At 35.5% G+C, this 12895-nt stretch overlaps 1 protein-coding gene across 1 annotated transcript in view; it reads right to left on the reverse strand.

Moving 5' to 3' along the window:
- Positions 1 to 12895, reverse strand: part of LOC140239339 (ATP-dependent translocase ABCB1-like) — an 87025-nt gene that overhangs the window by 16999 nt on the left and 57131 nt on the right. The window contains exons 5-8 of the mRNA XM_072319218.1: positions 12309 to 12385; positions 5804 to 5898; positions 4866 to 4990; positions 3271 to 3387 (exon numbers count right to left, since the gene is read on the reverse strand). Coding sequence (XP_072175319.1) covers positions 3271 to 3387; positions 4866 to 4990; positions 5804 to 5898; positions 12309 to 12385 — 414 coding nt within the window. The remainder of the gene's footprint in view (positions 1 to 3270; positions 3388 to 4865; positions 4991 to 5803; positions 5899 to 12308; positions 12386 to 12895) is intronic.

Genomic DNA, 12895 nt, shown 5'->3' on the forward strand with positions numbered 1-12895 from the left:
ATGTCAAATCAAAACAAAGAAGTGTAATTAAATGCATGATGTGCCTTACTGCTCTACTGGAAAAGTATGAGGAAGTCTACAATTCACCCTCAATACAGAGCCACGATCCCTATGGATACTGGCATTTATCTATGGTATCAACAAGAAGTCATCATCATCTTAATCTTCATCATCATCACCATCATCACCATCATCACCATCATCACCATCATCACCATCATCACCATCATCACCATCATCATCATCATCATCATCATCATCATCATCCATCAGTCAGGGCTGAAAGAACCATTCTAAGATGAGATTTACCACCAAGGTGACTGTGGATACTCATTGACATGAATCATTGATGTCTTTATGATGCAATCAGGGGTAATGAGCTGTATCTTTAGAACCTGGAGGCCCATTTTAGATGATGACCGTGGGAGGAAGAAAAAACAATTCTACACTTTGGAAACAGCTTTGCCTGTTTCTAAAAAAACCCTCCTCTTGTGGAGTTAGAATGTAAAGGTGCAAAATATTTCTGTTTCCCTTTCTTTCTCTTGCTCTATTTGTACGTAACCATTATCTTTGAAGGACCAAATGTGATTTTCAATACAATTTACTTATTATGTGCAAGTGTATGTGACAAAGTTGTTAACATTCACATGTTAACAACCCAGGGAGGTTTCAAATGACAATTAAGGAGATGTCTGGTGTATTTCATGTATTGCCTGGAAAACAGAGGCTTACACAACTCTCGTGTCAGGACATGACAAGATTACCTGGTACATGTGTATCAACATTTTCAGGAAGCATCCATTAGAAAGGAGGTAGAAAGAGCAATACTATCAAAGCTGTAAAAACCTGAAAATCTGAATATCCATTTGAGTACATTTCAGAGCATTTTTGGTTGTTTAATTCTTTTCTGAAATCTGTTAAAGTTGGAATTTTCACATACAGGACACAGTTCAAAGCTTTATCAAACCTACATTTTCTGTGGACATTTGGTAATCTGAACTGCGACAGTGAAAAACGTTTACTGATAAATTGTTGCTGACTTAAAAAACAGGAGCAGGCTAAAACATATACGTGTAGCATAATCAGCATGGAAAATGGAACATGCATAACAAGCACTGAATATACATGTACTGTACATGGTTTTAGCAAAGGATTTTTTATTTCTTTTTGACATAAAGCACCAACAGTTCACTTCTAATCTACATCCATAGCTGCATATCCATTCTTCAGTGTCATCGTGTTTGCCTTCATACAGGATACTTGATCCTAATACAACAAAACAAGTACCGATCATTTCAACAAAGTGTTAAAATTTTAGCAAATGGTCTCCCTTTACACATGCTCAGTGGGCATGCCTGTAATTATAATTTTTTTTTTTTGGGGGGGGGGGGGAATGGGGGGAAGAATTGTCAGTTGCACGCACAACTAATTTTATCATATAATCATGTTTTGACAAGAAAACAATCTTCATTCAAAGGAAATGCAAAAAATGACAAAAGAAAAAAAGGTCTAGAAACCTGCATCTTCAGCCCAATTCCATGTTTTGGAATATGGAGTTATGCAAACCAACAAAATTAAAAGAGCATGGACAAAAATAAACCAGTATTTTGTCACTAATGTACAATTTATATACCACGGCAGAGTTCATAAATCATTTCATGTTTTTGGCTACGAGTCCATACATGTACTGCACTTTTCTCAACAAAGCCCAGTAATCTTCTAAAATGCAGAAGGATTAAATTCTCACTGACATCCTTTTACAGCTCAACCAACCACATGTTTCTCTATTAAAGCTTTTAGAATAGTTAGGCTGCTTTCGCAATAAGGCAGTGTATGGTAAGACTTTGTCCTGATGCAATCAGTATGAAGCCAACCAATGATAGAGTGATCATCTCAAGCTGTCTGGTCTACTAACTCTCTTATCTTAACACAAGGTGCTTTGGTTCTCAAGCCATTGGTATCAGTATGAAAGCTATATTCGCTCTAGCAGCAGTAAGTAGGTGGTGGCGGTGGTGGTGGGGTCTACATACAAGAAGCAAGGTTCATTGTGACATACACCAGTGACTCATTGCAGCAAATTGTCCTCTGTGAATCTAACATAAGACTCTATTTAGGGACTACAGTCAAACCTGCTTATTGTGGTCACCCAAGGCAGGCAAAAAAGGTGGCTGCTTTAGACAGGGTCTTTGGTATGGCTTTTATCTTTTGGTATGGCTTTAATTCTCAGTGGCCATATATGGCAGGTGGCCACTATAGACAGGTAGCCATTAAGGCTGGTTTGACTGCACTTCCTCACAATGTGGCTGTTACACACCATCCCAATTCTAATTTATGAGGTAATAAGAGCTTTTTGATTTGGCACAAAGACGTAGCCTAGTGGTGTGCACATTATCTAAAAGGTTTATTTGATGGTAGAGAGATTTGTTAGAAGAGAGGCTGAGGTCTGAGTAGAAATATTCAGCTCATTAAGAATTAAACTTCTGTGATGTTCGCAAACATAATGCACTATTTCTCTCTACATTCCAACCATACTTCATCACAAAACCAATAGCATCAAACACACAACACATGACCTTGTGATTTTCTGTGTCTATTACTGGTATATGACTCATTGTTCGACATGTATCACTTAAGACTCTACAGACTGAGGTCAGTAATCCTAACGGTACATGCTTCATTGGTCAACTATCACCTACAGTTGTATAAATGGAAAATGTACCCAAAGGAGAAACAAATTTGAAAGGAAACTCCAACTAATTTGATGTACAAGGTCTCCTATCATACAGTAGTTTCTACACAGAATTGCATGGATTTTCAAGAGTCATGACGATAAACACTGGTAGCCCTTATTGAAAACTAACAATTACATTTCTGTGACTTCAGTCTTAATTATTTCAAATTTTCCTAAAAGGCACAATATTATTTGCTAGTTGGTACTTTTACTGGCATGTCTACCTCATCACAAATTTAAGCACGGATTTTGTGCTGGTCATGAAGCAGACACGCCAGTGGAAGTGCCAACCAGCAAACAATCTGCACGACAGAGAACACCAGTGTACAGCTATTTAACACAAACAACAGGAGAAATATATCATCATTATGTCACAAATGTGTGTATAATGAAAATGGTTGATATTATAGAAACTAGCTATAATGAGTATTATATTTGTATTATGTCTATCATATTGCTATTAAAAAAAGAATTGTAAATGATGCCGTACAGATAATATATCAAATCAAATCAAATCAAATCATTCCATGCTGTCTTACCATAATGACAGGGCGTAAGTACAGGAGTAGAAGAGATAGCTGAGTCCAATCCCAACTCCACTAGTGATTCCTTTTTTGATACCAGCTGACTTGGCTGTTTGCAGTTCTTTCTCATACCTAGAAGAAATGAACACAGAATAAATATATATCATCATGCTTTACATTTCTATACATGCTGCATAGAATTTGTCTAAAATGCCAGTTCTGACTGAGAAATATGAATGTCTCATCTCATAATACACATGCAGGTAAAAAGTACAGTGACACACACACACATAATAAATATCTTACATTGATATGGCTACACCACCCCCTTTTAAGTAGGCAACATATGGAACTCGGCAGAAGTGTGTGAAACTTATGGTGATAAACTCACGGGTCAAATAAATGCAATTTTTCACAGCTGATTACCAAAGAAAAATCATCAAAACTGTGCATTGTACTTATGGCATGCATGACTAGCAATGCAACACATGGCTTGCTAATTTATATCCCGCCTGCAGACTCACATTTTAATACACAGTGTATGTGGGGGAGTACCCAGTAGATGATGTTGGTAAACAGCGTACTTTAATCTGTGTTGAACTGGTTTAGAAATGCCCTTATACATGTATTGCACTACCTAAATTTGCTGATCATTACACTCCCCATAAATCTGCTAAACTAATTGTGCAATTCAATACTTTTCAGAGCTTAATTTGTATTCCATTCAAAACTCTCATGTAGAGACATGCATTTCATCCAAGTTGCCTTTGTTTCTGAATGTATTGTAATGCTGAATGTATTTTACAATATGGCATGTTTCATGTCTAAAGAGTCATATGCCTAGAAGGCATATATGCTATGCCTTCCGTAATATCAAATATCCTGTTAGTTGAAGGAGTGTCATTAAAAAGTATTATTTGTGCACAATGTGGCTGACTGTGGAAAAGTCTTGTCCACACTTATTTGTAACAGGCTGTTAATTTTCACGATAGCATACAGTGAATGGTCACGAGTGCGATGGCACAAGACTTCACACGAGGTGAAAGATTAGGTGCTTTATTCAACGAGGCAAAGCCAATGAATAGAGCACCTCTTCTTTCACGGAGTGTAAAATCTTGTCCATTGCACAAGACCATACACTTCTAATGACAATAAATGTGGTTCACACTGGTTTCAGGATATGTTACAAAAATGGCAGTTAGTTTTCATGACAGGTGAATGGTTGTATTATGGTACAGCCATATACGGAAGCGAACGGCAGAAATTGTTAACAATGCTAAAACATGTGATTGAGTGTATGCGACAGAATTTGTGATGTGAGAGAAGTGCAATGGTGCAAACTATGAATTCATTCATAAGCCTAACATGGGAGTAGAATGTAAAGGGATGATGTCAGAGTGCAAAATCCAAAACTTCTTGACAAAAATTGCATGCTGAAGAGCAATAACATGCCATGGTAGTTTACAGTGAACATCGAGTGATGAACAATTCTAACAATCGGACAGAACTGATCTCTGTCAGTGATGTACAAATGGAAATAACTATCTAGCATAATCACATTGCGTAGCTCAAAGTGGTTAGAATGGAGCAAAAAAAACTTTAATGCTCACCTCGCTAATTCTTTCTTCTGGCCACCAAACGCCATGACAGTCCTGATACAGGACAGGACCTCCTCTGCCACCCCTCCAGCCTGGGAATAGGCCTTCAACTCCTGGGTCGTCATCACTGATATAACCTGCAGAATGAGATAGACGGATAGATAGATGGATGGATGGATGGATGGATGAACAGATGAACACATGAATGCACAGATAGAGGATACAAAGACGAAATAAGAGTTTAAGAATGCATTAAAACTTGGACATGGCTTTCTCGTTAAAACTGAGTGGTAAGGAACAATTCCAGAAACTTGCCATTCCTTCAAACTGCATGTAAAGTGAGACAGCGCTATCAATGTAATGTATTTTAATGTGCTTGACAAGTCTGAGTCTTGAAAGGCTGGTGTACTTTGAGTGTGAATGAAATGCAAATTAAAGAGACAATCCATGCTGGGTGGTTGTGACAATTCAGGCCACAGATAATGACCCAATTTAGCAGACAATTAGTCTCACAATACTTTGTTTATTAGTACAATTTTAGTAGGAGGTTCAGATTTTTATTCCATAGATAAATACATAATGCTGAACTGTTTGTAAAATGCCAGAATAAAATTCAAATGTTTGATTGCAGTTCATAAAAATCAACACTATGAATTCTAAAGATTCTGAACTGAAGGTCTCACACTAGAAACAAGTTTTCTTTTATAAGTGTCATTGCAGGTAAAATTCTGGGAACATCCTTCAACATGTGATTCCAACATTCACTTGGCTGGAGAAATCATTAGAAACAACTCATCATTAATCCACTTCAATTACAGTGTATGTTGAGCAGAACAGAATGACAAACAGATTTCCCCCCCCCCCCCAAAAAAAGTCTACAGATATATGAATCATCTTGCATTTTTACAAACATCGTCAAGAGAGTAATATTGTTTCAGATATGTACTTACATGGGCCATGAATCCACTTGATATGACTAAAACTGGTAAAACTGCCATTATTACTAGTGTTAGTTCCCAGCTAGAGATGAAGGCAAGAATAAAGCCTGATGCATAAAGAAAGAGTGAGAAAGAGAGGAAGGAAAAAAAGAAAAGAGAAAAGTCAATTTTGATACACATCATGATAGACAGTCATACGTTGTACATGTGAATAGCTCTGAACATACCACACATGAAGTCTTAGAGGGCAGTTCTGAGACTTTGAAGCTCTCATCTAAATCATGTCTGAACAAAAACAAACAATATTAGAGCATATGGCCATTTTTACAATCAGTGGTGTAAAACACAGTGTTGGCACTAATTGGTGTATAACTTTCTTATACACTGACAGATATGCATTAATTTTTCACATAACCTTACCACCCACAGTGTCTACCTTGGGTACCTTAATGAACTTTCCTCTCTTTTTCTTTCAGATGTGGCAGGCACTTACATGCTTGAAATCCAACACTTTTGGTGTACTGTAAAGGTGGAAATTTTCGCGGTGTTGAAATTTTCGCGCATTTCGCGCAACCAGAAACTAGCGCGAAAATAAAAACACGCGAATATTTTTGCTTGCCATACGTTCCTGTGCGTGATGTCTTGATTCCGCGGAATTAAAAACACGCGAAACTCTTCTGACCCCGCCTAGCGCGAAAAATTAGTCCCGCGAAAATATCCACTTTTACAGTACTCACTCTGACATACTTTTTTTTGTCAGAGCTAGCATATTAAATTGTTTATTCCTTTTCATTTTTTGTTGTTGTTGTGATAGACAGGTATCCAACATGAAGAACTATTATGTTTACCAGGTTCTACTTTGTCTTCTTTAAAGACTGAAATTGTCCAAACTTTATGTTTCGGAGGTGACATTTTCCGTTAACAATTAACCCTTCTTTTGAGTTAGCTCTTGTTCACAATTATAAAATTCAACTTTGCTAATTTCCATCAAAACAGAATAGTAATCAATCTGACTTAACTTTGATCCAAAGATTATTTAATTCAGATAGCTTATCATTTTTTGGTGAGCGTTTACAAATTTATGTAAACTTTTCCGTTAACTTTTCTGTCACCTCCGAGACAACAGATTTATGTATTTGATTTTTTTATTCTTGACATCAGTTATACATTACATTTACAAAAATGTAACATACCCCCTCACATTATCTCTGAAGGAAGGTAGTAGAAATATAGCCTGTTGTTTTCATTTCGGAGCAATATACAATTTTCCGTTAACACTTGTCACCTCCGAAACAATTGTCACCTTCGAAACAACAAGCATATTATATTTGATAATTTCTCGAAGACAAAGCAATTTTGTTTGATTCTGTCCAATTGACAGGAATCTCTCTTGGATGAAAATAGTAATATGGCAACAGGAAGTGAGAATTTTCTAGAGATTAATAAAAGATCTAATAAAAACTAAGAATTACTGTTTCGGAGGTGACAAAACACTGTTAACAAGATTTTTTTGCTCATTTCTATTGAAGAGAAACCATATCATGTACACCAATGGTTTCATTTATTTTAGTAACATAAGTCTCAAAGTGGAGAAATCAACTAACACACTCTCACTCTTTTTTTTTATTACTAGACTGTACGTTTTAGGGCAAATTTACATTTTTTCACTTTTTTTAACAAAGAGAATGCACAAAATACACCCATCTGTTGTATACATAATATTGTAATCAAGATCAATTCTCCTGCTTTAGTTAAGTAAACATATAGATGCTTTCATCTTCATAGAAGCTTGATTTCCAACAAGCAATTTAGTTGTGAAGATTTACCAATCACAGCTTTCCATGTAGGTTGCTTTTTCTTGTGTTTCGGAGGTGACATTGTTTGTTAACACCATATTGTTATGTGATAGTGAAAGGCAAGACTTCAGTTCCTTTTCACTATCTATTAACATTTTCTAATACATTTAATATCTACAAAATCATCACAACAGAAGTGACTTTTGTATACCTAGCTCACCAGAATTCCCTTGATACTAAAGTGATACATGTGGCAGTTCATGCATGCCCTAGTCCACGATCTTCAAAAAAAAGAATGTAAAAAAAAAAAAATCATCAAATAATCAAACTCCACAAAAAGACCACATGCCTATAGCTGGTGCACAACTTGTTCTTGAATTCTTAGTTGTTTTTCCATGTACAAGGTGGTAATCATAAACAAAATTATGTGATTTTTTTTTTTAATATGACAATAATTATTACATTTTCCATGTTGAACCAACTGTTTATGACATTGTATTTTTTAAGATTATTGAAGTTAATGTGACAACTAAAGTGAACAGAGGAACAAGTCCCCAGGACTGGAAAGGGAAAGATCCATAAACAAGATTTGTAGTTCTATCTCAATATAATTTTGATGAGGTGTTTACCTTGTTTTGTTATTATGTTTTATCTTAGAATTTGGCTTTAAGTACTGGAATTTCAAGGAAAAGAAAATGGCTTCTTAGAGGAAAAGTCCACCTTCATATACATGTGGATTGAATGAATGCAACAACATTAGTAGAACACATGATTGAAAGTTTTGGGGAAATTGGACAATCCATTCAAAAGTCATGGGTTTTTTAAGTATCTTCGCAATCACTGCTGGATGAGATGACTACGACAGTGTATGATGTCACATGTGTACAACGATATAAGGAAAATATAAGTGAATTTCACAAAACTTTACTCTTTGAAAAAAGTGCACATTTTTTCAACTTGCTACTGATGTATGTTAGGGCAATATTATTCACCCTGCCTTCCAAAAGAGAGAAGTCAAGTGTTCTTTTGTTATGCAAGAAAAGTGAAAATATATTGAATTTTCTTGATACTTTCTCTATATCCTTATACACATGTGACATCACAAGCTATAGAAGTCTTCTCATTCAGCTTTGACTGAGCACAAACTTTAAAAATTCATAACTCTTGAACGGATTGCCTTATTTTCCTCAAACTCTCACTGATGTGTTTTACTAATATTGCTGTATTTACTCAACCCTCATGTCTACTGAGGTGAACTTGTCCTTTAAATTCCCTTTTCCAGTTTCGGTCCCTTATAGGGTTATTTGAGACCAGTTTGTGTCCGGGACCTTCTGTGAAGTTGATGGGGAAAATTACTGAATAAAAACAAATTTTCCCCTCAAGTTCACAGAAAGGCATTATGCTGCTCTCTTCAGCTGGGAAATACAAACTGTTGTCTTAACCAAACTGTAAAAACCTGTTAAAGATTAGTATGAATTACAATTTAAAGCAAAATATGAGCTGGTATCCATTATCATGAAAGAGAATAACTAAACAAAATAACAAGTAAAAACTGAAAGAAAGAGCTTATATTTGAAAATTACAGCCATGAGGAAAGACATGAATGTTCACAAAATAGTTAACACTGAGAAGTTGGGTTGTCTCTGTGTTGTGTCACCTCCAAAACAACTGTAAATGATTTTTCTTATCTTATACTTTTTACTCTCAAAAGTGACTAATATGCATGATTTGCAGGTAATTTTCAAGCAATTCAGAAAGATACGTAAAATATATTTTAGTAATGTCAACAGTTTAAATGAATCTGGTGAATAGAAAATTTATTCCAGATGAACCAAACACCTTTCACCAGTATTGAAACATTTGTATGGTGGCTATCAAGAATGATGAAGAATTCATGAACATCCTTGAATTAATCTATTTATAAAACTATGTGCAAACAAAAACATACACAAGTCAAATAAGAATTTTTGCTTTTGGTATTCATATACCGTATGTATGTCCCCTCCAAAAAATTACAATGGTACCCTCCGCAACGATAACTTTAAAGATAGTGAATCAATCTAAGATACAATTTGAGGGATTGAAACTATAACTCATTGCCCACACCTTACAGAAAACCCCATTCAATTTGTTTCGGAGGTCAAAGAGAATTGAGGATTTTTATAGAGCATGTCAGGAATCCCTTCCCTCCAAGTTCTGTATATTGTGTTTACATATTAATATGCAGTTCCAAGAGCATCCAAGTGCTAAACTTGGAAGAATCAGACTCCTGACATCCTTTATAACAATCCACATTTCTTTGAGACCACTTAACAAAATTGACTGCATATGGGGCTTTCTGCAAAGTAGAGCTCAGATGTTATAATTTAAGACCCCAAAGTAGAATTTAGCTGATTTAATCATATTGGGTGCTATCAATGCAAAAGTCTAACTGCAAATTTTTTGGGGGGACATACTGTATGAATACTTGAACACAATGTTAACATTGAATGTCACCTCCGAAACAAAGTTATTATTCCCTGGTGTTGTGGAATAAAATGTTCTGAGAGCAAAGAAACATTACTAAAATGATCTTACACCCTCATTTCAATTTAAGGTAGAAAATGGAATGACATGTTTCTTCAGGTTACAATATCTAGCTTATGCCCATCATATTCTTCCTGTAAATGAATATTTCAACACAATGTTAACATTGAATGTCACCTCCGAAACGAAGTGATTCTTCTCTGGTGTTGTGGAATAAAATGTTCTGAGAGCAAAGAAACATTACTAAAATGATCTCACACCCTCATCTCAATTTAAGGTAGAAAATGGAATGCCATGTTTCTTCAGATTACAATATTTAGCTTACATCCTCCGTCCAAATGGAAGGCAAACTACCGGTACCCATGCTAATTAATGAAGTGTAAAAAAACACTTGTTCTGTGTGGTTTATCTGCTTGAAACAGGAGTTAATTTCTTGTTCTCGAGTTATAATTATTAAAAACATTGATAAAAAGAAGAAGTTTTGTGTTATTGTCACTTATTCTCAAAAAAGGTGAGTGTTAATATTAATGTCACCTCCGAAACATTCTAATATGTTAACTGTCACCTCCGAAACATCCATGTGTGAAAAATCCAAGTTTTAAAGAAATGATTGGAATTTCATTTAACCTACATAGGAAGGTAGCCCTTCTTAAAGACTTGTTACAGTAAGAGTTTGACCTGGCCTGCCCTCCAATAAATAGTTAAAATCTTAAAAATTACATGTCAATTGGTATTTTTTACCAAAAATTTATAAATCTCATGTATTTTTTTTAAATTCACTTTATATTCAACCCCCAAATAGTTTTGATTCACAAACTATATATTGTTGTCAACCATATAAACTTTGCATGGTGAAGTTTGACTACAGAGTTTTGTCAATATGGTGCAATTCATGAAAGCAAAATTTTGCTTAGATTTACTTCAGGTGCCAGGGTTTTCCTTAAATTACACCAATAACCCTTCAGCTTTAAGGTCTGAAATGTTATTTTTTCAAAAATTTGAATACTTTTAAACAGGAATCAAACAGAATAATGAAAAAATATTTTGTTTGAAATTTTGACCCTCCGAGTACAAAAGTTACACCACTGATCGTAAAAAAGGCCATATCACCTACAATGTGTAAAAAAACACTCTATTTCAATTGGGCACCACTTATGAAATCATTTCTGTCATTCCTCACAAATTCATCCATTCAAAGTTGTTATCATGAAAAAGGACACATGTGAATTATCATAAACCCGTAAATGGCCTACCGGTACTTGATAAAACCAGCTTTTATCTGCATTTGTACATGGGTGTGTGAAGTTTACCATGTTGTTTGTGCAGCATGGATAATTTACATGTACTGTGTACACACACTCGCTGAGCTATCCTGGCAAAATGAATAGGTTATAAAAGGCTGAAATTGTGCTGGTATTTCTGAGGCCTGATAGCCATTTATCTGTCAGGTCGAGGGAGGCCCTATCTGAGCAAGGCTAACACACATCACTGCACAGAAATACTTGTAGTACTTCTATACACCATACCGTACCTACTTTTGTACATGTACACTGTATGGGATACCTGGTAGTTACTCCTGTAGGACCTGACTGCAAACATGCATAGCACTCTATACAGTGTACAAGTCATAGCACAATGAGTTTCTACTTCAAGAATCTACAAACGTATCTTGCATAACAGATATCAACTAAAGTACATTTTGTAACTTTGTGCAATTTCTAATCTCTGAAGATTATCAACAACACAGGTCTAGGCATCACTCTATGCCATAGGTTGTGGTACATCATTCTACTTCATAGCTTTTACAAAACTGTAGTTGTACAGTATTAACCTTGTGATACTCTACAGTACTTACTGTATATATAGTAACATTCAATACTTTGAACGCAAGTGATGCTCTATAAATGAATCGAGAGCATCCATGTTTGTGAGTAACCAGATTTCGTTCTTTGTTTTTAGAGATTCAGGTGAGCAGACAACACCTTGGCTGTCTACCATACATTTTTAAGCATGATGTACACAGATGTAAACTGCTCAATTGCACCACTCAATCGCACCGCTCAACAGCGACAGTGTGCAATGACACTAATTAACAGCATGTCACATGATGAGCAATCAACCAATCGGATAGCGAGTATATTATTTTAGGTGCTGTGTAGATAAGAAAGCCAAAAGAAGTGGATAGACAAACTCACCTGCAATGATTTGTCCTAGAAACTGAAGAAAGATGCCTACATTCTCACCATACCCAGACTTCACCTTTTCTATGTCACTGTACACAGAAAATACAATGAGATGAGGAAAAAAAAACATTGAATGTCTCAGTGCAAAGTTAATATTTCATCACTCAATAGCCCCCTAATGTCTTCCATACATTCATCAGAGACTCATGTCACAAAGACAAAAAGAATGAAAAATTTATAAAAATCCTTGGGAATACATTTTTTAACCATTATTTCAACTATGACTTTTATTCTATACACAAGTGTGTACATGGTAACTACTATAATGTGAGATGAACCCTACCCTAATCATAAAAGCAGACTTTCACTTTCAGGCATGCAATAAAAGACATCACATGTTTCCCCCCATCTGTTTAAAGATAAAAGTGTACCTGTTTGTGCCATTAATTTCCTCCACAAAGCTATGACTACAAGACACATGTTGAGGATTAATTTCTGGTGACCAGTGTGTTCCTCTCAGCAAGCTAGTAAGCTGATATTTCTGCAGGTATTTTCTTACTGTATACAGGCAAATACAGTTGTAGTACTGGATTCAAGGT

This window comes from Diadema setosum, chromosome 15, assembly GCF_964275005.1.
Source record: "Diadema setosum chromosome 15, eeDiaSeto1, whole genome shotgun sequence".
Taxonomy (NCBI): Eukaryota; Metazoa; Echinodermata; class Echinoidea; order Diadematoida; family Diadematidae; genus Diadema; species Diadema setosum.